At 44.2% G+C, this 26,250-nt stretch overlaps 2 protein-coding genes across 3 annotated transcripts; both read right to left on the minus strand.

The window, feature by feature from the left end:
• Positions 1-16,741: 16,741 nt before the first annotated feature.
• si:dkey-21e13.3 (uncharacterized protein LOC100150043 homolog) lies at positions 16,742-21,014 on the minus strand. Its single transcript, XM_053414336.1, has 5 exons — positions 20,915-21,014; positions 18,802-18,909; positions 18,051-18,173; positions 17,844-17,969; positions 16,742-17,214 (listed from the first exon to the last, which is right to left on the minus strand). Exons 1-5 carry the CDS (start codon positions 21,012-21,014, stop codon positions 16,742-16,744), a joined length of 930 nt encoding a protein of 309 aa, XP_053270311.1.
• Positions 21,015-22,104: 1,090 nt separating this feature from the next.
• Positions 22,105-25,613, minus strand: si:ch73-127m5.2 (uncharacterized protein LOC561202 homolog). Of its 2 annotated transcripts, none has more exons than XM_053413732.1 (5): positions 25,516-25,613; positions 24,379-24,901; positions 24,098-24,298; positions 23,888-24,017; positions 22,105-23,806 (listed from the first exon to the last, which is right to left on the minus strand). In XM_053413732.1, exons 2-5 carry the CDS (start codon positions 24,770-24,772, stop codon positions 23,335-23,337), a joined length of 1,197 nt encoding a protein of 398 aa, XP_053269707.1. In that variant the 5' UTR covers positions 24,773-24,901; positions 25,516-25,613; the 3' UTR covers positions 22,105-23,334. The 2 variants fall into 2 exon arrangements, with proteins under 2 accessions (XP_053269707.1, XP_053269706.1); XM_053413731.1 differs by having other exon boundaries at positions 25,484-25,613.
• Between the last annotated feature and the right edge of the window lie 637 nt (positions 25,614-26,250).

Consider the following 26,250-nt stretch of genomic DNA (forward strand, 5'->3'; position numbering starts at 1 on the left):
CGGTCAGCGCGTGTCCGTTATGACCTCATTGTTTTTTCGGGTCACTCTCGGGGGCGGTGTGCAAACAGGAAGTGAGGACAGAGGATGACAGCACAGGGACAGAGTGAAATGAGGAGAAGGTGAAAGGAACAATAGAATAATAATGACTCAACGTCCGACTGTCTGTGGATCAATGATGATCAGCTGACTTGTCTTCTTGTGCAAGTCAAACAGAGATATTCATGATGCACCCTGGGGATCAATTAACTCTTTAATGACTCTGTCAGGTAACACTTTTAATCCGTGCAATTAATTTGTCTTGAAATCAGATAAAGCAGAATGATTCATGGATCCTCATGGAAAACGTTGGGCACATTAAAGTGAATATTGTGCGTAAGGAGACTGGTGGGCCTTAGTGGAGGTGACCACTGTTCCCAGTTCTGTTCCAGTTTGTATGTGATACCAGAGCTGTCAGTCATCTGCTGAGGGACAGTGTCTGACTTTATATCAACACAAATAATAATTGCAAATAACCACCTACTATTCACAAGGGTGGTCTTACTCAGTGCTTCTCCCTGATCTGCACATACACACAAACCCAAATGAGGGGGGGGGGGGGTCGTCCCCAGTTCTCCCCCTCCCTCCTGTTCTGATACCTGACCTCCAACCTCCAGCCCACCACAGGGCTGATGATTGACTGTGTGAGGCCTCTGAGAGGATGTGGTCAGGTATGGGGGCCTGTGTGTGTGTGTGTGTGTGTGTGTGTGTGTGTGTGTGTGTGTGTGTGTGTGTGTGTGTGTGTGTGTGTATGGTGTGTGTGTGTGTGTGTGCATAAATTTAGCTATTTAATCTCTGGGCAGCAACAGTTTTTAAATCAGGCCTGAAAAGTTTTAACATCAAGTTGCAGAGACCTGAAATATTATTGTGTTGTTTTTTTGTGTTAATTCAATGTTAATCCTTCTTGTTGTATTCACGGCGGCGCTGACAATAAATATTCAAAGCTGAATTATTAAAGTTTTGGTCACTCAGGGTCAGAAAAACACGTTAAACCACAGTCACGATCATAGAAAATACTAACACAACCTGTGTGGGAGTGACTGAGACAACTGGGGCCTCCAGGACAACACAGTCTTTACGACACTCTCACAATAACTTGTTTGGTCTGAAGTGTGAAACTTTCCACAGCTCAAAAGTCTGCAGGTCCGGACCAAACAAGTTTGCTGTCGAACATATTAAATTAAAAATTAAATGCTAAAGTTGCTGCTTGTTTTCAGGAGGAGGAAACAGTCGACTCTAACTTTGTGAGCTGCCCCTGGCAAACCAGTCAACACTGCTTTAGGCCAAGGAGCTAAACGCTTCTTCCACTGTTTAATTTATTCAGCATGTTGTGCAGCGCTCGGTGTCGTGAGACGACTCTCTCACTCTCCTGCTGTTTGTTGTTTCTGCAGATTTCTTCACGGGGCAACTTAAAGACTTTTAACACTTCAAACGATCACATCAGAACTTTATGCTCCAAACTGGATCTGAGCCTAAATATTGATGGAGACGATAACCCACCAGTGTTCTTCATATGGCTTCTAGACCCCCTTAGGGCATAATGCTCCATCATGATACTCTTTGTACATGAATATTATAAACCCGACATATGCTTAAGACTGCACACGGGGACCCGGTCTAACTTTGCTATGAATTATGGGCTGTTTTTAGGGATTTGCACCTGCCTCAGATGAGCTCTGCAGTTTGGTTTAATATCTTTAAAAATAACTTTTTCACTTCTATTCTTCAGGCTAATATCATCTGGCACAATTAACTCCAGCAAATAAACTCCTGAAGTTATTCTAAAGTTCAGTTTTGCTTTGACTAGCTACTAAAAAAGTGATTCACACAGAGATGTTATGATTTCCATGCATCAACTGAACTGGATGTAAACCGGAGAAATAAATGATTCTAGTAAACTTTAAAACTAGTTTCTCTTTTTATCGCACTTAAGAAAAGTGTTTTATGCAGGATCTGTGACATAAAGAACCTGCTGCGCCAGATACCAGATAATATTCAGAGGATTAACGTGAATCATCAAAATCGCTCCGACTTGTTGCATTGGCAATATTTTAATGTGGCTTTAATTTCTATTTAAAAAATGTGGCTGGAAACTAAATCAAGATTCCAAACTCTGAAGTGAGGGCATAAATGTTTGAGCCCGTGTTGATATAATGAGCAGGCAGCGGGTATGAATCATTTCCGTCATCGCAGGTATTACAGTTCTGCGCCCGGGGCCGAGAGCCGTGATTGATAACTCGGCTGATTACGCTTTGCCATCGGGAGCGAGAGGAAGAGAGGAAGAGAGGAAGAGAGGAAGAGAGGAGGAGAGGAAGAGGATGTAATGAGTCTGATGATAATTACTGAAAAACTGATAACGGAATCTTTAATGAATTCGCTGATACCTTCGTCCCAGACATAACAAGACGTAGTTTAATCCCCCGTAAGAAATATTTGGCGTATAAATTAAATCTAGAGGTAACAGCTTCTCTGATAGTTGTTAAAACACCAAACGGATGTTTAAAGATAAATTATTACATTCAGAAGGAGCCATTTCCACAAAGGGGACAATAATGAGGGTCTGATCAGAGGTTCTTAGTAAGTAATTAGGAACAAACATTTTAAAAGGTTAGGAAAGTTAAAGTTAATGCATTTAAAAATAAATGAAATCAATGTAAATGTGAAATCTGCAAGGGAGGAGGCGAAATTAAACACTCACTTCCTGTCGTGAGGCAAATCCCAGCATGGAGTTCAACTGAAATTGCTTCGAACCCTTAAACTAAGCAATGGGGCGTAAAGAAAGAACAAACCAATTATAAATCTGCAGAGTCTGGATCATAACATTGAGGAGGTGAAGAGCAGTTTTGGAAGCAAAATGAGTTGTGGAAAGAGTAACATGTAAATAAAAACATGTTCTATAATTGTCCGCCCCGCCCGTCCGCCCCTTTAGCAGCTTGCTAATCACTGGACCTCGCGCTCCAACTTCAGACCTGACAGCGCTCAGTGGCCAACTCAAGACGTCACAGCGTCTCAGTGAAGTAAACGACGTCTGTGAAAACGCCCCCCACGATGTTACCGACTTAACCGGCCTCTGAAAAGCAGCGTGTTTAGTCTGTCATGTGCATGTCGGCCCCTGCGGCGGCTGTCAGCTGTCATCAGAGAACCAAGCTGGTGGAGAAACAGTTACTGTCGTGAAAGCTAAACGTGCACAGGGTAGGTTAGAGTCTGTGTGTGTCTGTGTGTGTACATATCCTTACAAATGTGGGTGTAACCCTGTATTTTTGTCTTCTTTAAGTGTATTTGTGTATCCATTTTAACAATGGGAGTATTAAGGGGCGGGCACCTACGTGTGTATGTTGTTACTGCGTGTTTTCGTGTGTGTGTGTGTGTGTGTGTATGTGAGTGTGTGTGTGAGTCGCCGTGTGAATGACTCTTTGCTTCCTGATGAGAAAGTCTGTCAGTCACCCTCCAACAGTGACAGGCTGATAATCACCTCCCAATTAGCCAGACACACACCACACGGACACACACACACACACACACACACACACACACACACACACACACGCACACACACGCACTCACACACACACACACACACACACACACACACACTGAGACTTTTGGCACCGAGTCCCTTATTTTAAAAGGATTATTCTGCGCTCTGATGCCACCCACCTGTTTGACCTTTGACCCCCCGTCTCTTCTTAATTAGTTGAACCAGCGTTCACCCTGCAGAGGTGGAGGAGAAGATGGAGACAGCCTTAAGCCGGCAGGTATAATATAACACTAATGGGTTTGCAAAACACCCACTGCAGTCCACCTCTCCAGCGCCATGAATCAATGGAGATAGCGTGCGAGGGAGTGGGGGGGGGGGGGGATGAACGCAGTAAGCGATGGATCAAAGAGCACAAATAATAAAATACACCTTGGAGTGAGAAATAGATTTCAATGAATAGATTTGAATGGAAACAGAGAGGGGAGTTTGGACTATAGGGACGGATTGTTCACAGCTCTCAGAGGAGACGAGACTCCAGAGTAGAGCTGAGTATCAGAGTGTGTGTGTCGGGGGGGGGGGGGGTGATGTGAGATTGTACAAGTACCTTCTTACTGTACTTAAGTAGGTATTATTTTACTTTTACTCCCGAGATTTTAACACAAATATATATCCTTCCTTCCTCAGATCAACGTGAGTCTCAGTTTGCTTTGCACACTTTCACTACTTGCGTAAATAAGCTTGAATTGGTACTTTTACTTTTTAAAACACAAGTACTTCTGCTTGAGGAGAGAATGTACTTCTGCCACCTCTGCTGGACGGAGAGAGAGACGGATAACCGAGAGAATAAAAAACCTGGTGGAGGGAGGTGGAGAGTTGAGGTGAGCTGGGTTTGTGGCAGACTGGTGCCAGCGTCAATCCGACCAGTCTCCCTGTACTGGCCGGCAGATGGGTCCTGTCGTGGTGCCGCCTGAAGGATGGTGTGCCATGCCGACACAAAAACACACACACACACACACACACACACACACACAATGGTCTCTTGCAATTCCACTTCCTCCCTTGCCAGCATGGCCGCAGCTCTGACAGATTGAGAGCAAACAGGCAGGCAGGCAATAAGCTGGGACACCTGAGAGCCCCCGAAGGACCCCCAGCTCTCACTGGCAGGCAGAGGAGACTGCTGGCCACGCTGTGAAACATCAATTAGAGGCTCAGGAAAAAAAAAAGTCTCTATTAAAAGACCAATTAAAGAACCATTACAGGATAATGAGGACGTGTTACCTGTTAGCTCCGACGCCACAAACAATGAATCAGCAATGTCGTCTCATCAGAGAGGTCACATGGTCGGATGAAGGGCGTGCTGACAGTGCACAGGACGTGACACCACAGAGGGTCGTAACTCGTCGTGAGGTCCGTTAACAGACTGGAAATAAAGATGGACGATGCCAGAGTCGGGGGAGGTCCCGCCCATACGCCCGTAAACCAATTACGAGTGAGTCGCAGCTGTCAATCATGATGTTTCACCCTGTTGACACGGGCAGTTAAACATCCATATGTCTAATAGGAACTTATACTTCATATCTACGGCCGCATTATGTGGCTCAACTACACACTGGTGGTATTTACACAGGTTATAAAAAGCCCACACACAGAAATCATCTTTGAGAAAATCGACTTTTTAGTTTGCTCCATGTTCTATCTGCCAACATGGAGGAGGTTCATGACCTATACTGCAGCCAGCCACCAGGGGGTGATCGAGACACTTTGACTTCACTTTTGGGAGCTGTCATGTTGTCCATTTTTATATTCAATAATTGTTTTATGCCAGGTTATAACTACAAACCCATGAGGCTCAATTATATAAACGAACGACATCACAGGGATGAAGAGGAGCAGTGATGAAGAGGAGCAGTGATGAAGGGAGGTGTCGCCGAGGTCGTTAAACATGTTGGACTCTATAAGGGCAACACTCGTAGACTCAAGACTGAGATCGACAACTAATCGCTTAACTATGAAGTTATTTTTTATTTCTGTCCACTCTGAATCTGTGTGTATGTGTGTGTGTGTGTGTGTGTGTCTGTGTGTGTGTGTGTGTGTGTGTTCAAATGACAGACAAAGACAAGTGTTGTCCTTCTGTGTGATATCTCAGCCTCCATCAGGGCCAATCAATACAATCCCTCAGAATTACTGTCACAACATAATGAAACACCCTGCCATACAGAGAACACACACAGCCACACACACACACACACACACACACACACGGTGGAACTTTCTATGCACCTCACTCCTCCCTGACATTTATTCTGTTTATTAAAAACATCTTGTCGAGCTGTGTGTTGTGTGTTGTGTGTTGATTGATACAACACAGCGACTCCATGATGAAGAATTAGACTAAACAGACGTTGAGAGTCTGGTTTCATACAAAGTGATTCTAATGTTTGTAGCGTTGACGCCGCAAACATGGTAACACAACGACTATAATGAATACAACTAACATTTAAATAAACACAATTATTTAGAACAGTGTCAGCAGCAATAACCCGATTCTAAATCTCCAAAACACTGGTTGTGTACTCATCTGACTACAAAGAAAATAAGCAAACCTGTGATATGTGAGTGTGTGATCCTACTTTGAATCCTAATGACTGAACTAGACACTATTACCGTTTATTTGGCCGTGAACACAAACATCACACACAGTTTGAATCAGACTCCACATGTTAATCATCTTAAGTGAAGTATGACGTCCTGAAGGTGAGTGTAATTTATCGAGGCTGGTTGACCTTATCAGAAAAATTGTACCGGAAGAGTTTCATTCGGCTCTTCCATTAAATTATAATCATTCCTTTTTGTAAAAAATGATTTCATCCAATTTGAGATTCATGACGTAATGTCGCTGTGTTACCAGAACTTTGACTTGAGACTCGAGTTGTGTTACCGAGCTGGATGAATAGTTTTAAAGAGAGAGGAAACCTGGATGATCAATTACAGCTGACATGCTCCCCTGTCCTTTAATGATTGGTCGTATAATACGATTAGTTGCATGAATCATTCACTGTATGATTGAACAGATGATTGTGCAGAAGATATTGATATGTTCCTCCATTGAGCATCTTTCTCTTTCTCTCCTCCTCCTCCTCCTCTTTCTCTCTCTCCACATGAGCGAGGATCCGTCCTCGTTACATGGCGGCCGATTGACTTTAGCTGGTAAACAGATGTCATGCACCGCGTCCTTAGGGTCACATTTGTCTTCATAGATACCACGTTGAGACCCAGAGATAGAGATAGAGGGGGGGGGGGGGGTAAACAAGGAAATGGTCAACATGAATAGATAGAGGGGACGACAGGATGGAGAGAGAGTGAAGGACACAGGGACAAACAAACGCAGACGTAGGACACAGACGGATGAGACAAAAAAACTGAGGTTCGGCCTTGTGTGCGCTGTGGGCAGCTGTTGATGGGAGGATGAGACAGAGGATGAGACGGAGGATGAGACGGAGGATGAGACGGAGGATAGGTGCGAGTTGATTGAAGTATCGTGTCGGCCCTGGGAGGACAGACGGCCATCTTTCTCTCGTCCCGTCAACCCGGGAAACGCCGTCCCACCCCCCCTCCTGTGGTCGTAGTCACACGAGACCGCGGTGAGACAGCTGGTCTCAATGTCAGCGGGACGGCTGGTCTGGGATCTGTGGAGGGACACAGCAAAGGAGACAGATGCTGATGACTAATGGCTGTTATTATAGATGCACCCGCCACACAGGTCATATATGTCCTGTACGTCCTGTTTCCTTTTGGTCAAAAAACCTTAATAACCAAATACACCTCTGAGACAGTTATAGCACCCCCTAGTGGTAATTAATTAGTCCATCACCATGCATGGAAATCGACTGTACTACTACCCACACCCATTCATCCTCCTTCCCTCATCCCTCTTGCCGATACCGACATCCCTTCATCCTGTCTTCCCTCCTTCCCTCATCCCGACCCACATTGCTTCATCCTCTCCTCCCTCTTTCTGTCATCCCTACCCTCATTCATTCACTCGTCCTCCTTCCCTGTTACCCAGATCCCTTCATCCTCTCCTCCCTCGTTCCCTCCTCCGTGTATTCTGTCATCCTTCACCCGACGTCCACTCATTTTCTCATCACATTCTGTTGTGGCCTGGTCCTCGTGCAGTGATCGGCTTCATCGTCTAACCTGAGAATAAACAGACGTCATAAGCTCTCGGTAGCGTACACACACACAAACAGAGTCTATGACAAACACACAGAGTCTATGACACACAAACACACACACACACAAACAAGGTAGGAAGGTCACCAAGCATCTCTGGATGTTTGGTCTGGAACCTGCAGCCGCCGCCAGTTCAAACATCACATCAAACCAAACAGCTGTCGTCGGGACTCAGTGGGTTTGTAGTTATTTTTGTTCACACGCTCGCTTGTTGTCACACGAGATGCTTTTATTGGCTGCGTGCAAACTGGTGCACTGACCAGTTTTTTTGTTTTTTTTTACTGTTGTTTACTCGGAAGATGCTTGAAAACTGTGTCGGATGAAAGACGGAGAGAAGGAGAGAAGGAGGAGGAGGAGGAGGAGGAGGAGCTGTTTGGTGAGAAAGCTGAGAGGACAAGCGAGGATAAAAGAAACAGCGTGAAGGGTCTAGTCAGCAGAAATGAATTCAGAATCACAGACACATGTCCTCATTATGTTTTTTCATTTTCAGTTTGAGTGTATTTATATTCTGTCCTTAAATATATATATACACTACACATGTACATATATCAACCTACGGGAGGCCTGGGAAAGAGAAATGTGGAAAGGGCCAAAACAGAAAAGGAGGATAAACATAGACATATGGTGTGTACATACAAACACACATATAACATGGACACACACACACACACACACACACACACACACACACACACACACACACACAAACAAGCCAATCCCATCCCTGTAGCTGACCATCAATCATCACTGACACATTATTAACCATGATAGCTCTGGTGGGTGTATCTATATCGAGAATATGCCTCGGTTTATTCACACACACACACACACAGACACACACACACACACACATACACATGCTAATATGAGCATGCGTGCACACCTCCCCTCTCTCTGTCGTGTTTTTCAAAGTGTCATGGGGCGATCCATCACGCTTTGAGGGGAAATACATTTATAAATCCACGTCTCCTTCAGACTGCCTCGGTCCAAATGGAAGTCGCCTCCGAGCGACTCACTGCTGCTGCCACTGAGCCGATGATCCCACCGCAGAAATGTGAGTCTCGTGACCCACAGACAGAGGAAGCTGATGCACAGGTTGTCTTTATATTAATCATAAATAGAGATTAAAAGTTGTATCTGCCCTTATTGGATCTGCTGCTGGTTAAAGAAACCTAATTTTAGCTCATTTTTAAGGGTTTCGTCTCGTTGGATCATTATTTCCCACTTCAACACAAACTTGAGGATTCCAACTTGTTATCACAGAACTCGACCTTTTCTGCCACGTCTGCACCAAACTTTCATCTCTGATCCAAACCCCTCAATGTCAGAAACAACAAGTCAGCGCTACAGACACATTTCAGTCTGTTCTCATCTTGTTTGGGGGTTTGTTGTGAGTTTTTTTTACCTCATTCTTTTGCTTTGTCTTGTTTGTATTTATTAACTTGTATTGTATTAGTTGTTTTGTGTTTTATCTTGTAGATCGGGAAAATCAAAAGCTGCCCTGACAATCACCTGCTCTCTAACCCTTTCCACCTGAAAACCATTTTGTTGTTACCGGCAGCTTTAATTAAACATCCATCTTCCATGAAGTAATTTATGTTTTTAAAAATGTTTAAATCAAATGTCTTTGCTTTGGCTGTGATTCTAGCCACTGTAGTTAAAACACCAGAGCATGTTACACCTTATTAAAGCAGAAATACACGAGGAAGCTTCAAGGTCGGATCTCGTCCTATTAAAATTCACCCCTGATAGCAATGCTAATGACCACATAAGAGAGGGAGGCTCCTTAATCAGGAGGAATATTCTCCTCATGCTCCCCCGGTTCCAGGAGACGAGGGGCCTCTCTTCATTTGCGGTGTGACAGCTGTGTTGCAGGGGGTGTCCCTGCCGGCTGCAGATGACGGCTGCAGAGAGGCGGTGGAGTGACTGACGACTCGGAGATAGTCCGTCTGTCAGACAGAGTGATGGCTGCGAGACGCTCGCTGACAGATCAGGCGAGACGAGGGGAAATAAAAAAGAAGAGGAGGAGGAGGAGGAGGACGAGGAGGGAATCCTGGCAGCTCTGTCTCGCAGTCTGGGGGGAGGCTGGGACGAGGCTGGAGTGCCTGTACTTGTTGATGGTGTTTTAAAGATGGAGGTGTGCTCCATTAAGCTCCATTAAGCTTGTTTCAATGTGCTGTTGTTCGGTGATATCAAAGATCGTCTGCAGCTGCTGGCTAAAAGCTTTTAAAAAAATGAATGGATGAATGGATGAAGGATCTGGAGAGTTTCTGAAGAGTCTCACTCAATCACTCACACTCTCCCTGGAGATAAACAAGATATATTAATATTTTGTTTATTGGACTGAACACAGACAATGTTTTGTGGCATTTGTTGCCTTGACTTTTATAAGGAGATTATTCATTGGCTGCATGAGTGTCTGTGCTATAAAACTGTAAAAAAAAAAAAAGAATCCTAACGACTCTCCATATTCATATGGTTGACATTTGTGGTTTACAACTATTTAATATCTGCTGTAAATTGTTCCCCCACAGGCAGAGCTGTAGTAACTCTGGTAATTCACACTTCATAACTCCCCTCTATCAATTGAGGGTGTTTAATGCTCTTTAGAAAGTGTTAGCATGTCTATAAACTAAACTTTAAGCCAATATTGTAAAATAAAACTTAAACTAAAAAAGACTCACCAAATATAATATGGCCGATGATGGCTTGTTAGATACAAGATATTTTAAGTTTAGTTAGTTCTTATAACTCTGATGTATGTTTGTCTGACTTTGGTTTTAATTCTTTATTCAGTCACTTGGAAACATAGTGAAACGTCATGATTGACAGGTGAGACTGATTCACGATTGGTCGGCTGCACTTTTATCCAGGAGCTTAGTTTTTGTGCGATGGGAGGATGTAGAAATTTGTTGTCCATCTTTATTAACAGTCTGTAGAATAAATAAAATGTATGTTTGCATGTTAGCATGGCTCATAGGTCAGACATGTGTATAACTGCATAATAACTGAGTTTTTACATGTATTTACATTGATTACCTCCATGTATATGAATCTGTCCTGTTCATCCGAAGCTAATTGTCCATTTTGGTTCCAGACGAAATTTTAACCTTGAAGCTGTAGAAAAAAGTTAAATATCAGAATATTCTTCACCCTGTGAGCTTCTCCAGAGGTCACACGTGGTTCTCACTCTCAGGTTCTGACTCCTCGGGGCCAAACAGATCCAGAACCAGGAGCGGCACTGAGACACACATTAGCATAAGCCTTTCCCTCTCACTGCCTCTGCTCTCACTCGCTCTGTCCGCCCTTCACACATCCACTGACACGTCCCAGTTCCACCACACTGAGACTAATTGGCCGTCCTCAGAACCAGCGCCTCTCACTCTCTCTCTCTCTCCTGGTCGGGCTCCAGGCGGCTCAGGTTGTGAGTTTGTGCAGCGTTTTGTACTTGACACTGTTTAACGTCGGCGATTGTTCAGTTTGAATAGAAGCCGGAGTTTGTTTTGTGCTCGTGGTGAAGCTTCAGCTCTAAGCTTCTGGTGCCGGTGAAGCCTTGACATTTGTAAAACAGACGTGAAGCAGCTCGTGTGTGTGTGTGTGTGCGTCTCACTTCGAATATTTGTGTTTTGGTTTCAGTTTGAGCTGTTTGTGCACACACACGTCTGTGGAAGGCATATTTTAATGGCTCCTTTGTTTCAGGAGGAAGTTATCCGTCAGAGGAGCTGAAGCGATGGCCACACTTACTCGCACTGTCATCGTTATTCAGCAGGATGACAGCCGCTCGTACTGTACTGCAACCCCCCCCCCCCCCCCACCCATACACACACACACACACACACACACACACACAGGCTGAGGGGAAACAGGGAGCTGAGACTTTTTTACTGGAACAGGCACAGAAAGCAGGAGGAGAGGAAAAAAAAAACGAGAATAGACACAAAGTTGTAAACGGAGAAAAAAAGAGGAGACGAGGCTTAAAGGAAAGTTCAAGCATCATTTTGATGTTTTTTGTCAGTCAGCTCTATTTCCACTCCGGTCTGTCGCTCTGCGGCTGTCGTTTCTTTTTTTCTGTTTGTTCAGTGTGTGACTCGTCTGTCCTTCAGTCTGGCTCTGTGACTGTCTCTTTGCTTGTTGTACTCTCTATATCTTTACCACAGACACACACACACACACACTCTCCTGTCATCTTATCATTGATTAAGAGGACGTCCCAGAGGTCTCAGTTATAATCACCCTCTCAAAACCGTTCATTAACTGTTTAACCACTGGTTTGAACTGGCATGTTACTCGGTGGAGCTCTTTAGAACCTTTATATTCAAGATGAATTAATTATTCTCTGAGAAATCAAGGAAAATGTTGAAAAAAACGCCCGATTTCAAAATGTTGAAGAACATGAAGAGCAAATCTCTGGATCTTTGAAATCAATCCTGTAGTTTTTGTGTTAAAAACAAACAAACCAAGAAAGGGACGGGGGTGAAAACATAACCTCCTGGACAGAGATACTGGACACACATAAACATAAACATTTGCAATCGCTGCCTCCTCCATGTTAGCGGATGGGACATGGACCCAACTCAAAAGTGGGGCATTTATTTTGTCCAATAATCATAATTCAGGATAAAAATGCTGAAACTCTCCAGTACGTGCTCAAACATGAAGGATTCTGATTGGTCCTCTGACCGTCTGTGCCCCGCTGTCCCCTTCCCCTAATTGGCTTCCCGGTGTTTCCTCCCACAGCGATAAGCTCCAATCAACCATCTGCCGTGTCATCGCTCTGCCGTCGTCCTCTGTTCCTCCGCCGTGTTCTCACTTTCCCCTGCTGCTGATGTCAGGCTGCAATATTCCCTCAGAAAACAAAACGCTGTGCATGGAAATAATGTCCACGATTAGTCATGCACTCTCCTTTTAGAAACCGTCTATGAGCCACAACCTGTGTGAAGTTGTGCCTGGGTCTGTGTGTGTGTGTGTGTGTGTGTGTGGATAGGACCTCCTGTGATGGACGTAATAGGCCGGGACAGATGGCCTCCCATCCTACTAACCCCCCCCCCCCCCCCCCCCACACACACACACACACAAACACACACAGAGGAACGTGCCTGAAGCCCGGCCTCTGTGTTTGGTCCTAGTTGTTGTCTCCTGTTCCAGTTCCAGCCTTATTCTGTCGCTCAGAGCAGCGGGAGCGAGTTACATCTGTGCCTGTGATGTCGCGACAGAAATAGAAGAGAAGGCGCCGGCGTTTGAACCGAGCGCTCAGCTCTCTGACATCTGCCGGGTAAAAATAAGCTGCCTGACACGTGGTGAACTCTCTGGTGTTGAGTTTAACATCTGCAGCGCGGTGCAGGTCGGTGCCGTGACCACGGGCGCGCCGGCGGTCGGATGAAATCTCAATTCACTGTTTTTAACCGTTAGACAAACATCACAGTTTGTTTTCTTGATCTGGTTTAAACTTTGGCCTCTGAGTGACTTCACGTGTTGGAATAAAAGGACAAATCCACAGTGAGACACTTTGTTTCCTGAGGTTGAAAATAGAAAATGTCTCTGGTGATTTTGCTCCATCGATGTGCAGCGACCTTATTGAGACATAGGTTCATATACGAGGGAGATGAGACAGGACCCCCCCCCCCCCCCCCCCCCCCCTCGGGTGTCTAGACACTGGTGCTGGTGGAGTGAAGGCAGCAGGTGGTTGATTGTGGAGGGTAATGGTGGCGATGCATTTGTAGGTCAGGAATAGAACAGGACTGATGTGGAGGTTTTGGGGGCTGGATGCTAAAATGTAAAAAAACAGGCGAAGTCTGTAATCTGCTCTTTTTTATTGGACAATCTATGGACAGAATATCAAATCAGGGTAAAATATCTTCATTCATTTGTGTAGTTAAAGTTCAAAATGATGTAAAATCTGTATTTGCTCGCTTCTTATGTCAAGTTTTTCTTTAATCCATTCACCAGATTTACTCTATGATTAAATAAAGCTCTTGTCGTTGATGTTTCAGGCTAATTGAATGAAATGAGCTGTGTTTATATATCGGCCATGTAAGAAAACCAACTCCTTCTCTTGACTGTTTCTTGCTCTGTGGACCCGTGAGGCCGAGCTGCTGGAGACACACTTCCAGGCGTCAGGTTTCTTCTCTGAGGTCCGACGACACTCGGCTCCATTGAGAGGAGCTGTCTGAAGGAACTCACTTGCACTTGACAGAAGAATTGATTGGTTAAAGCTAATCCAGGGCTCTGCTGATGAGAGTTGTCATCGACCTGTCACCAGGTTTGCAGAGGGAGAGGATCAGTGTGTGTGTGTGTGTGTGTGTGTGTGTGTGTGTGTGTGTGTGTGTGTGTGTGTGTGTGTGTGTGTGTGTGTGTGTGTGTGTGTGTGTGTGTGTGTGTGTGTGTGTGTGTGTGTGTGTGCGTGTGTTATCTGCTCGACAATCAAACTGCCTTTATTCTGAAGACAAGAACCAAACCCAGAGGAATCAAAGTGATGGCTTCCACTGTCCGGAGGGAAAACACACACTCCTGCAGGTTGTGTGTCTGTGTGAGTGTGCAGATGTGTGGCTTTTCATGAATATCTGTGTCACTTTGTGGTTTGTTTGTGTGTGTGTGTGTATAAATCAACATGGTGGGTGACTTTTGTCTACCGCTGAAAAATGCTACAGGCTCAGAATAACTGAGGCCACAGTGAAGAAATGACGAAAGCAGCAATTAGAATGTGAGCACCGTGAAATCCTAATGCAATTACACACACTTGTTTCTGCAGGAAACAACAAGAGGATTAAAGTCTAAATGACTCATTTGCAAAGACAAGCAATAAAACAGTCCTCAGCCGTGTTCTCTGAGGTTCAGGGCATATAATGCAAAGTTCGTCATGCATTATTAATGAGTCGCATATTAAAAGTAATATAAGTCCTCTCCATGCATCGGGGAAGGGTGCGATTGATTTAACTCTTCACGCGTCTGGAGCGTCACGTGTTCCCGCAAAGACTAAGACAACAACAAATAACTGTTTATTTACTTGATTGCAATGGAAGATAATGATAACTTTCATTTTTTTTATAACCTTTTACATTTGCAGGTCCAACATCTCTAATATCTAATAGACAAAACACTTATTATATAAATAGACGTTTTTATCTGTATTTGTTTGTTTGTTTGTTTGGATGTTTTTCCACATTTACATTGATTTCTCAGAGAATGATTCATGGATCTTCATGAAAACAATTATTTAAGTTTAGAGGACCCATATTTATGTGTGTGAAATATGATGCAGATCAAAACAAAAGCCATGGGGCCTAGTGAACCAGATTTCCCCCAGAGGACAGTCGAGTCAGTCAGAATACGGTCGCCTGCTCCTCTTCTCTACCTGTAAATAATTCTAACGCCTCATCTCTGTCACATCAAATATTTACGTGTCTCCCTGAGTAATACAGTTTGGATTGATTAGAGGACGTGCCCCCGCGTTTGGACGCCCCGGAGCCGGATGAAACCAATAAGAGAGATAATTAAAGGAAGAGGGATGCACTGGCGTCTTTGTGTTGGCATTTTTCTATTTAACAGATTTACAATCAAAGGGCAGGCGTTCAATTTAACTCAGACACGCCCACAAACAGCTTTCATATCAGCGGGGGGACAGCAAACCAATTAAATCCATGTAAATATCAGAGATTCTCCTCTGCTCGTCGTTATTAGACTCGGTCCATGTGTTCGGGGGCACATGTGCAAAGTCACAAACTTCCATTTCTTTGATTTGGACACTGGTTTCCACAAAGCACATACACGCCATCTAGTGGTCACCTGTCAAGCTGCTTCAGTCCACTGACTCTAACACAGTGAGTGAGAGAAGAGTCAGGTTAGGATGAATGTGCAAAGGACACATTATGGCTGCATTGAAAAAAAGATTCTCTCAAACTCTAAAACCACCCTGGTACATTTAGGTGGAGCGAGTTTAAGCCCGGAGCCATTAGCCTGTGTCCTCGCTGGGTTTCCTTCTGACTGCGTTCCCACAACTTCCATAGAAACGTTTTCCCCTGGAGTCCAAAACCCATTTGAATCAAATTACAGAGCAAAGTGCTGCACACGAGCAGCCGAGCGTTGAGCAGGAGCCGGGGATTCTGGGAGGGATCGTTTGAGGCTCCTGTCAACGCAGCGCCTGTGGGAGGCCGGAGCGCTGGTTGAGGTTAAGAGTGGGTGACCCGAAGTACTTTTAAAAGTTTCACACAATTAGTACTCAAACAAATTAGGTCAGACAGAACAGACATGGTGCCGTGAGATGATGTGTGATAGAGGAAGAGCTGCAGATACATCAGTAATAGATTTAGAAAAATGTTGAACAAATAATGTCAATGAAAGAGAAACATAAACGTTACCTGATAAATTGTATGTAAATTACAACAGTTCTATGTACTCTGGAAGGTCGTGGTTCAGGTACTATTTGAAGTACAATATTAACCAGTACATGTTTCTTGTGTGCAAACAATATTAAAAAAGTGTATCTGCTGTTCAGGCACGTGCACATTAAATGTTTTTTTTTTTTAATTTAAAGTTGGATTCCAATCGAATGATGTATAATAAAAAATAAAGAGCAAATAGCTGCCGAGAATATGAATTCATAATTTTTGAAACACATTTTTCTTATTATGGTTTTCTTGTTTATTTGCTTAGCTTTTTTTTCCTTATGTCTGATTTAACTATTTGCACAGAAACCTACCAGAACATCATTGTCCCCTAAGAGCTCAACCAGTTAAAATGAACTGCCACCAACTGGGTTGTACTGGAAGCAGTTGGTGGGAAAGTGAACTATTGTTCTTACAAAATGAGCCAAGGAATAACAACAGTAAGGAGAAAATACATGTATACTATGTTGTTTAAAACCAAAACAACAGGAGCACAGATAAAGAAATCCATGTGCAGGTTTATTGGCTGTAAACATTCATGGTGTGTTGGTGGATATCGAGGATCAGTGGTGAGATCAGAGAGGTTTTATCAGTTCAGTCTTCATTTCCTCCGTCAGAGAAAAGTTTGGAACATGCGAGTTTTCAGACTTTTTATCCAAGGAACATTCCTCCCTGGGAACTTGATCATCTTATACAGGTTTGAAAAACTCTCCCAGCTGGAGGGGGGGAACCAGTGAGCAGTCCGCTGGTTCCCGTGAAGGCTCCAGAACGAGGAGGAGCAGCGCTGGAAGACCTCGATGTTGACCGTGTGTTGACCCGGCGCCCATCGAGACACTCGCACCAGAATCACAGAAGAAGCAAAACCACAGGTGTGAGGCGAGACGCCGTGGAACACCGACTCGTCCGGCCTCACAGACGCCCCCCTCTCCCAGACCATCCCGGCCCCCTCCGCCACCCCCATGCCGCTGACGCTGCACAGCGCCTGGAGGCAAACCTCCTCCAGCGGCCCCTTGTCCGGGAAACGAAGCAGGATGGAGACGAGCCGCGGCACCGCCCCTCGACGCAGCAGCAGCTCCTGCTGCTTCGCTGGAGGAGAAATAATCATTCAGAGTTTGTTCACTTTACTTTTTATGTCTTATAAACGTCACTATACCTGAAGTCAGTCTCAGCTGTCAATCAAAATGTATCACGCCATTTTTATAGCTTCAAATAACCGCCATCTTTGAGAAAGAAAATCAGGTACTTGTCCGATAACATGGAGGACATGTTATCGGACATTCGGAGCCATCATGTCGTCCATCTTTATGTACAGTCTATGGTTTGTTTCCAAGCCGCCTGTTACAGCCATAGATATATATATAAAGGCTAGATGTCTCGGCCAACGGAGTTGACTGCCGCACATGGCGGCCATCTTGCCACAGGCGGCTCGCTCACACATAACATTGTGTTGTAGCTGTACGTACTTTTTAGATAACCATAACTTGCTAAATTTTCAACTGATTTTTAAACGGTTTGGTTTCTAATAAACGTCAGAGATGTAGTTATGACACTGCATGCTTATGAATACTTATGTTATTTTCTAAAAAATAGAATAATGTTCTAGCCTTTATATATATATATCTACGATTACAGCCCCCTGCCAGTAGGGGCTGTAACTGCGACGTGCCTACTGCTAGCCTCGTTGCGATACGATGATATTTGTAAACTTCACTTACAGTTGTCGTACGACATGCGTGCGATGGCCCTCGTGGCGTGAAGGAGCAGCTCCTGGTCCGTGCTGGTCAACACCGACAGCAGAGCCGTGGCCAGGCCTGCGTCGCCAAAACCTTTACGAACCACAGCTGGAGGGAAACAGAATGAACCTTACTGAGTGAAACCAGTAAGAAACCTGGTTTGTACGTGAATCTGGAGAAGTGACTCACATTCCTTGGCGAGTTCAGCAACTAGTTTTGCCGTCAGCAGACTGAGGGGCCCTCGGCTCCTCAGAGACAGAGCCAGGATCGGCAGGATCCCGCTGACCACCACCTGCTCAGCAGCGCCCTTCTCTGGTCACGAGTGGAGTTACACACGCAAGTGTTAGCAGCTGTAGCTCCTGAATGATTTGTTGCTTTAATGTTTGGAATGAACGTTTCTGGATTTAAACTTGAAGTGTTTTCAGTCTTTCCTCTCGTTGATGGCTGTGACCTGTGTTTACCTCTTCTGCCTCCAGCTCCCTGTTGCTCTCTCGCTGGGAGACACAAATACAGCTTAACGTCTGCCGCGGATTTACAACTGTCACACACGAGATCCCTTCACAGAACCCCCCCCCTCCCCTCAGCCGTGGGTCTGCACACGTTTCATTATTCAGACCGAGAAGCCACGATCGAGCTGCTTCCACGAGGAGTGGGAGGCACGATGTCTGAAGGTACACCGGTGTGGAATCACATAAATATGTAAATTGGATGCAGCGGCATTGCTGTGTACATTTTTTTGCAATTCATATCTCATCAAATGAGCTGACGTGTTGTGACACAGAAAATAACCCTGAGAACTCCTGGTTACAGCAGCGAGGCTGTGACAGGTTGTGTTACATCTCACGTTGTCTCGCAGGTGTGTGTCCCCGCTGAGGCCTGAAGGATCCTACAGCTCATCATACATTTGTGTTAGAGTGAAAATCAGTGTAGATGAACTCACTTCCCTCCTTGATGTCGGTCAGCACCGTGTTCAGGTGTGGTTTCAGTTCATGCTCGATCGGCTCCAGACCAAGGACCCTGATGGTTCCTAATGCGTTGTTCAGGTTGTCTGTGCCGAGATGAGAGATAAAATAAACTGAGACATATTAAAGGCATCAAACCATTTATCATTTAGCATATATACGTCATGAATACACTGTATGTACGATCTATAGACTGAATATAAAGACAGATGAGGTGATAGCTCCCCAAGAGAAGCCTATAAGCGTCTCAATTGCCCCCTGGTGGCTGGCTGCAGTATTGCTCATAACTCCTGGACATGGACCAAACTAAAAAGTCAATTTACATATTGATGTTTCTGATAAGTCTGGTTTTAAGAAGTTATTTGATGCTGTAGATATATGGATAAAACATTGTGATTGACAGCTGAGTCAAGTGGTCAAATGACGTCATCGGGGCAAGATGGCAGCTTTTGGCTTCATTTCTGGATACTGGGAGGAAGTGGAGACGTGTCATCCATCTTTGTTTACAGTCTGTGGTATTAATGCTTCAACTCTGGGACGTAAGTAAAAGACATTTCTTGGTCTCCAGGTTTTTGTCGCTTCTGTCCAGCATCTAGTTCTTATCAAGTTTGGATGTTTCCTAAACTTTCTCCCTAAAAATTAAGACTTACACTACCTTTTCAGTTGGACTAAATAATAACTGAGAACAGAGAATAATTAAAAGAAGGTGAACTGAGATGCACTGTGTTCCTTCATGTAGAAACATCCAGATGTCGGCTCCCTCTGGATTAGACCTGAGCTGCTCCTGACGGGTTGTTGGTCTTTGTGGTGCAAAGGAAAACACGATTAAAGTTCTGTTGACACGCCAGCAGCTGTGAGAGTGTGTACTTACAGCAGCGGCTGCTTTGCCAACATGCTTAAGCACCGTCAGTGACAACATGTTGATGTGCAGCAGTGCTGTGCTTACAAGTCTGAATCAGGCTGAGGGGAATCGTACCAGTTCTTCAGGTATTTATTTTAAGCAAAGTAGAAACTGTGATTGTTATGGCTCCAGATGAAAAGTTATTCATATCCAGTAGTAGAGATATATCCTCACGGTGCTGCAGGAAACGTCAGGTCACCACAAACGTCTGCATGAATTTACATGATAATCATCTGTCCCTGGATGGAGCCACTGATGATTCACTATTTACCAGATGCCTGATCCGGGGTTAATTCTGAAATCCGGTCAATTAAATTCTGTTTAAACACCAGTGGAAATAAATCAAACATGTTCAAATTCATGGTCACATTCTCCCTGATGCTCTGTCAACATAACATCCTCCTGTTGCCAAACCAGTTCTCTCATAAGTGAGTGGACATTGAATGAACTAACACAGAGTGACACAGTGAGGAGTCGTGTGGTCGGTGTTTCTCCAGATGCATGAAGCATGTGGAGAAATATCTATAAACTTTAAGTTGGAGTCCGGTCGATTTATTAGTTTGTTGACAGAAATCTGTCCTTAACAGACATTTCAGTGTCGGCATCTGCATTTCCTCATATGAAAACTTTGGCTTTACATTACAAAATTTATGTTCACTTTCTGAATTCAAGTTATGATACAGTTTGTGGTTAAACCAGGGCGGGTGGCCCTCTAACCAGAAGGTTGGTGGTTTGATCCCAGTCTTCCCCGCTCCGCATGCTGAAGTGTCCTCGGGCAAGATACTTATGACAGGTGTCATTATTTAGATTATTACTATCATTGTTATCATAATCATTATCATGAGACTTGTCTGAATTTAAGTGATGATTCAAGATCCAGTGATGTGAACGTTTCAAGAAGATTTTTTATGTGTAATAGAAATGAATTCAAAACAGCAGCTGTTTGGGTGGTGGTAAAAACTATTTACAAATTAAAGAAATTAATATATTAACACATCAGAAATATTGGCAAATTGGCTCCTTAATGATTCATGGAAATCAAAGGAAACATTGCACCTACAAAACTGTGGGTCATGGACAAGAGTAAAAGTCTAATTATGTGAACATGAAGCAAAGTGTGTCCTGAATGAAGATGTTAGGTGTCACATGATCTGAGGACCATGTCCCGGTCGTGGCGGTGCTGAACTCACCGTTGCAGCTGACCGTGTACGGCTTCAGTCCACTGGACCTGCTCGTGTCCGTCTGTGGACGAGAGCAGCTGTAGGTGGGAGGCACGTTGCTGTGTCCCATCCTGCTCCACCCTGTCGTCTCTGAGCAGCTGAAACCTTCTCAGGTCCAACTCTTCACACAAAACACATCTTCGTGCATCCTCCTTTTGGATTGGTTCTTTGGAGATTTCTAATCAGCTGGAGAAAACTGCTTTAGGTAATATAATAATAAATAAAAGGATGTGTTTTCATTCAGCACGCCTTCCTTCCTTATTCTCCAGCTGGTTCTCAGGGTTAATACGGAGAAGATCCTCAGTAAAGCTGCTGAAGGATTTATAGCACACTCCCCCCCCACCACCCTGTGTGTGTGTCTGAAGTAAAGGTATTAGCACTTGGCTGACTCTGCTGAGTTCATACATACAAAAATCTCCCACAATGCAGGGTTAGGGTTAGGTGGATCAGGTGCCACCAATTGAGGGGTTTTCTTCTGCATCTTCATCCTGATCATTTCTTTTTTCAAGCTGGACTTGCTTTTCTCTTCACCAGAGAAAAACAAATGCTCTGATGATCTGATGCAAACTGTTTATCTATTTATCAACAGCTGCAAGTTTCCTGTTTCATTGTGAAACTTCACCTGATGTCAACTCTGTTACCACCTCCTCGACACGTTCATTTGATGTGATGTTCCCTGAAGTGCCCACGAGAGGGAGCTGTTGGGACACAAATAGAAAACCTGTGGAGTCTTGATCAGAGAAAGAGAAAGGATAGCAGACCTGAGCGTTAATGATCTGTAACCTGGAAGGTTTCTGATCATAGTGATTTCATGTAAGGAAACATTATGGTTTTAATAAACAGAAGAGCCCGACCCATAATCAAATATATGTGATACCCGAGTACTGAAGATACTTCTCTTTAAATTTCAATGATTCCAAAGACGTCATTATCTAGCCCTTAAAACAAAGAAATGTAAATGAGGTGAGTTTTTAATTTAATATAATAAATAAAAAGAAAACACAAATACAACTCATATATAGAATTTTTACTTAAAATGGTTTTGACTATATATCTGAGGTCGGCTCATATCTCTTATTCTTATTTTGTCTCAGGGATTAACAGATTCAAACCGAGCTCGATCTGTGAAATCTTTTTCTCACAATAACAGATTCACAAAGTTATGAAAATTAAATCTTCATATTTTACTTCAGTAAAAACAGACAGACACTATTTCAATCACTCTAGTACAGAAAAACAGACCTGGAAATCTAAACAATAAATAAAAGAGTGTAACAGGAGACGTTGTACTGGCAAAACAATAATAATAATAATCGAGACCTCGCATATAGTTAACTGTGAACTGTACTTGTGCACGAACAATGTGTTTACATTTTACATTCCTTGGTTTGTCTGTTCGCTAAAAAAATACCTAAGACAGGAAAATATAATGTGACAGGATTCAGTTTATACATCGAAATACATACAAACCCTACTAAAGAAACAGAGGAGTCACTTAATGAAACAGTTCAACATTTCAGGAAATGTGCTTTATCGCATTTTTGCCAAATGTCAGAGGAGAAGATGGAGATCAACCTCACATCTGTCACATGTCACAGCAGCTGGTTAGCTTAGCTTAGCAGAAAGACAGCAAGCAGGGGCAAACAGATAGCCTGGCTCTTAGGAAACAAAAAGGGACTAAACACTTTATATATCAAATGTTGAAACTCGAGCTTGTTATAGTCAAGACACTTAAAACCTGCCTGTAAAACACTAATTGCTTTTTTTGTGATTGTTTAAGCAGGGTTTCCATTTAAGACCTGTTGACTTTATAACAAAAAATAAAAAAATAATTCCAAATATAAATTGATCTGGAAATCAAGAATCCTCTGGGCAGGGCTGTGGGGCTTTAACTGAAATTTAAAGCTGCTGCTTCCCTGTTTCCAGTCTTTCTGCTAAGTAAAGCTAACTCCCTGCTGCTGCCTCCAGTGGACTCCAACATGTGACATTATCTGTGTCCCAGTCCAGGGACGGCGTCCTTCACAGGACAGAGACAGAGACAATCTAGTCTACGGAGAATTTCAAGTCACCAGCTTGTCTCGCTCTTCCCACGGCATCGTTAGCTACTTGGAGCTCAGCCACCGGCTCACGATGAATCCTGGAGGAAGTTGGCCTGAGAAGGATCCACTTGTTGGATCCTTAGTTTTTCAGGAATGAAAGGACACATTCAAATAGAAGGACGCAGGCCCCTGAACTGGGACACAGATTTTACACTGCGATGCTGAGCTCACTACAACTGTGCTCGTCTTCATGGGAACTCAATGAAGCTCAACTTGTGCCGACTGTCCCGCTGCTGTGTCTCTTTGAATGGGACTGTAATTGGTCCCTTTGACCTGTGGTGTGACCAGTGGTCAAACAGTTCCTGCTGCGTTGAGCCCAGTGGAAACAGTCTCATATCCCACAGAAACCAGTGTGAGGACGTTACCCTCCACGTCGTCTGGCTTGTACTGGTCTGCCGGTGTCTCCACTGGACCGAGCGCCACAGTTTCCTGTCTTGTTTTCTTCCTGGCTTTGCCTCGCCCCTTTCCTTTGGAAATGACCTTCCCTTGGTCCTTGACCCCCCCAGTCACCTTGTGACGCGTCTCCATGTTATTTAAGTGGGTTTTACGGTGGCGCCTGCGGATACGGCGCATCGGCGGACCGGTGTCCACCGGGTCTGACGCCGCTGCACCAGACAAGATGCGGATCTGCTGCTCGATCACCATGAGGATCATGTCCAGTGCCACGTCCAGCATCCCCAGGCCGAGGCCGTGAGTCACGTTATCAAACGCACCGCTGTTCCCCGGGTCCTTGAAACATTTCCTCATATCCTCGAGGTGATTCCTACGGGGGAAAAAGAGCGTGTTATTAATATCAAGAACAGGATTGAAAGCTCGAGGTTCACTGAGAACATAGAGTACGTACTTGGTTTCAATCATTTTGGACCAGTGTTGAACTGTGTTGGTCTCTGGGATGAGCTGCTTCGCCATGTTGCTGTAATCAATGTAGTCCTCAGAGAAATCTTTCATATCTTCACACAAAGCCCTGGTGTCGCCTGAGAAAACACAATCATCAAAACACTAGCAGACTCTGGCACTGTTACTCCACGTTCTCAGATTATTACACACACGTTACCTTCTGTGAGTTTGGAGAACGAGGAGGATACGGAGGTAGTTGTGCTTGGAGTGAGGCCGAGAACATTAAGTGACTCGAGAAGTGTTTTCTTGCTGGCCGGGCCTCTGCTGACACGAGTGTACGCTGCCAGCGAGCGCAGGGACATCTTCTCCGGGTCCTGCAGGCGCCGTTTGATTTCATCGTACGAGATGAGATACTTCCCTGAGAGTAGAGAAACACAGGGAAGACGTTAGTTTGTCAAACATTCAGGAGGTAAAGTCTTCAAACAACTGGCCACTCACGAGCTTTAGATCCCTTCATGTTCGGATCCAGGAGGGACGACACCTCTGCGAAGGGCATCTGGGTCCCAGACCCTGAATTGGTGCTGGGGTTCGGTGGCGTCTCCTGGTTCTGAGACACATCCTGGGTGTGGACGGGGGCAGAAATCTGCATCTGAGGCTGCATGTGAGGCTGCATGTTGTGCATCTCCACGTGGTTCTGATCGAGCGGAGCCTGGCCCTGCATTTGAGGGAGGACCAGCGTGTTCTCAGATAAACCCTGGAGGTCCATGCCACCTTGTACCACGCTGCCGGCTTGTTCTGAGGGAACTTGGAAGATGCCCATTACTGGCTTCACCAACGCGTAAAGCAAGTTCCCCTGGGTGTCCACACCCACAACCCTGGTGGTTTGATCCATGGCTTTGCTGAGGTTTTAACCTTCAAGCTGAGAGAGGAGGCTCCAGAGGCTGTAATGATCAGATCAGGTGGCCTCCGAGGCCCATGTGGTGATACAGCACACCTTCCTCTTTTTAAAGGGTCCTGGATCCTGGTTAGAGACAAAAGTTTAAGCTTTTCATGACACTCTAATCATTTGAAAATATGTAATATATAAACAAGCGGAAACTCGTTCATCTAGCTATGTATTTTCTGAACGTAATATTTATTTTGAAAACAAATAATTGTTATTGTTTGTTTATTGTTATTGTTTTTTATCGTCTATGTCGATTACTTCATCATTTGGTACAACACTGAATTATTTCCCATAATGCCTTTGGAGAAGAAATGTCTGTGATTGGTCAAGACGAGAAACTCTCAAATTAATATTAATAATTTAACCACCACTTTATGGCTTAAGTGATGGAACTATAAAAACTAATAACTTTATTTAAACGATAACAAATGCAGCCTCGTCTCCAGCTGGTGTTCAAAGTGTTTCATCCTCACTGAGGTTAATTAAAATCAATTAAAGACTTTTTAGTTTCTACAACACTTGATAACATTTGGAATCCATCATGGCCGCCGGCCGTTGAGGCTGTTCTGTCTGTGTTTCTGCAGCGGGCCTGAGACGCTGCTCGCCCCGGACACACGGCGGTTCTGGCCCGGACGGGTCCGCCTGAGAGCCGCTCACCTCGGATGCAACTGGTGCCGGGTCTCACTCACCGGAGCAACCGCCTGGAGCCTCCTAACAGGACACTGATCCTAGAACGGTCCGCGACGACGCTAGCGACATTTCCCCTCCGTCTCTGCTTTGGTTCCGGCGGATTGCAAATCAGCTCTGCGTGCACTTCCGCTCAGGAGCCGTAATCCCGACGCTCATTGGACGATCCACGCATCAGTCAAACATCCCGCAATCTGTCATTGGACGAGAGGTTTATCAGTCGAGTACGGGAGGCGGTACTTCCGGCTCAGGCTTTCCCACAGACAAAAGAATAACATTTCTTCAAAATTCTGTGTTTTGAGACATTTTCACATTTGTTATCTTCTCAGACTTGATAAAAAATACAGTAGAACAATTTGAGAAAGTGTAAAAGTTCAAGAAAGTGAATATTTTAAGAACTTTCATTATGTTGAAAAAGATTTAAAATTATTTATAAATTATTTCATATAATCCAATCATTATTTATAACATTAAGTGGCTCCTCAACTCTTCATCAAACGCAAAGCCATATATAAAACTTAATAACTTAATTTGATGTTTTTTAATGTATTCTTGAGCACCGGACATCCTGCTCTTATGCATTATTTTATTCTGTATTTATTCTGTATTTTACATCCATGCTATGTTTTTGTAGAGGGGGTTATGGTTTTTCTTCCTTTTCTTGTTATGTGTTATGCTGTGATTCCAAACAAATTAGTTTTGTGGCAATAAAGTTTAAATCTTGAATCTTAATTACA

The sequence above is a fragment of the Pleuronectes platessa genome, chromosome 21 (assembly GCF_947347685.1).
Source record: "Pleuronectes platessa chromosome 21, fPlePla1.1, whole genome shotgun sequence".
NCBI lineage: Eukaryota > Metazoa > Chordata > Actinopteri > Pleuronectiformes > Pleuronectidae > Pleuronectes > Pleuronectes platessa.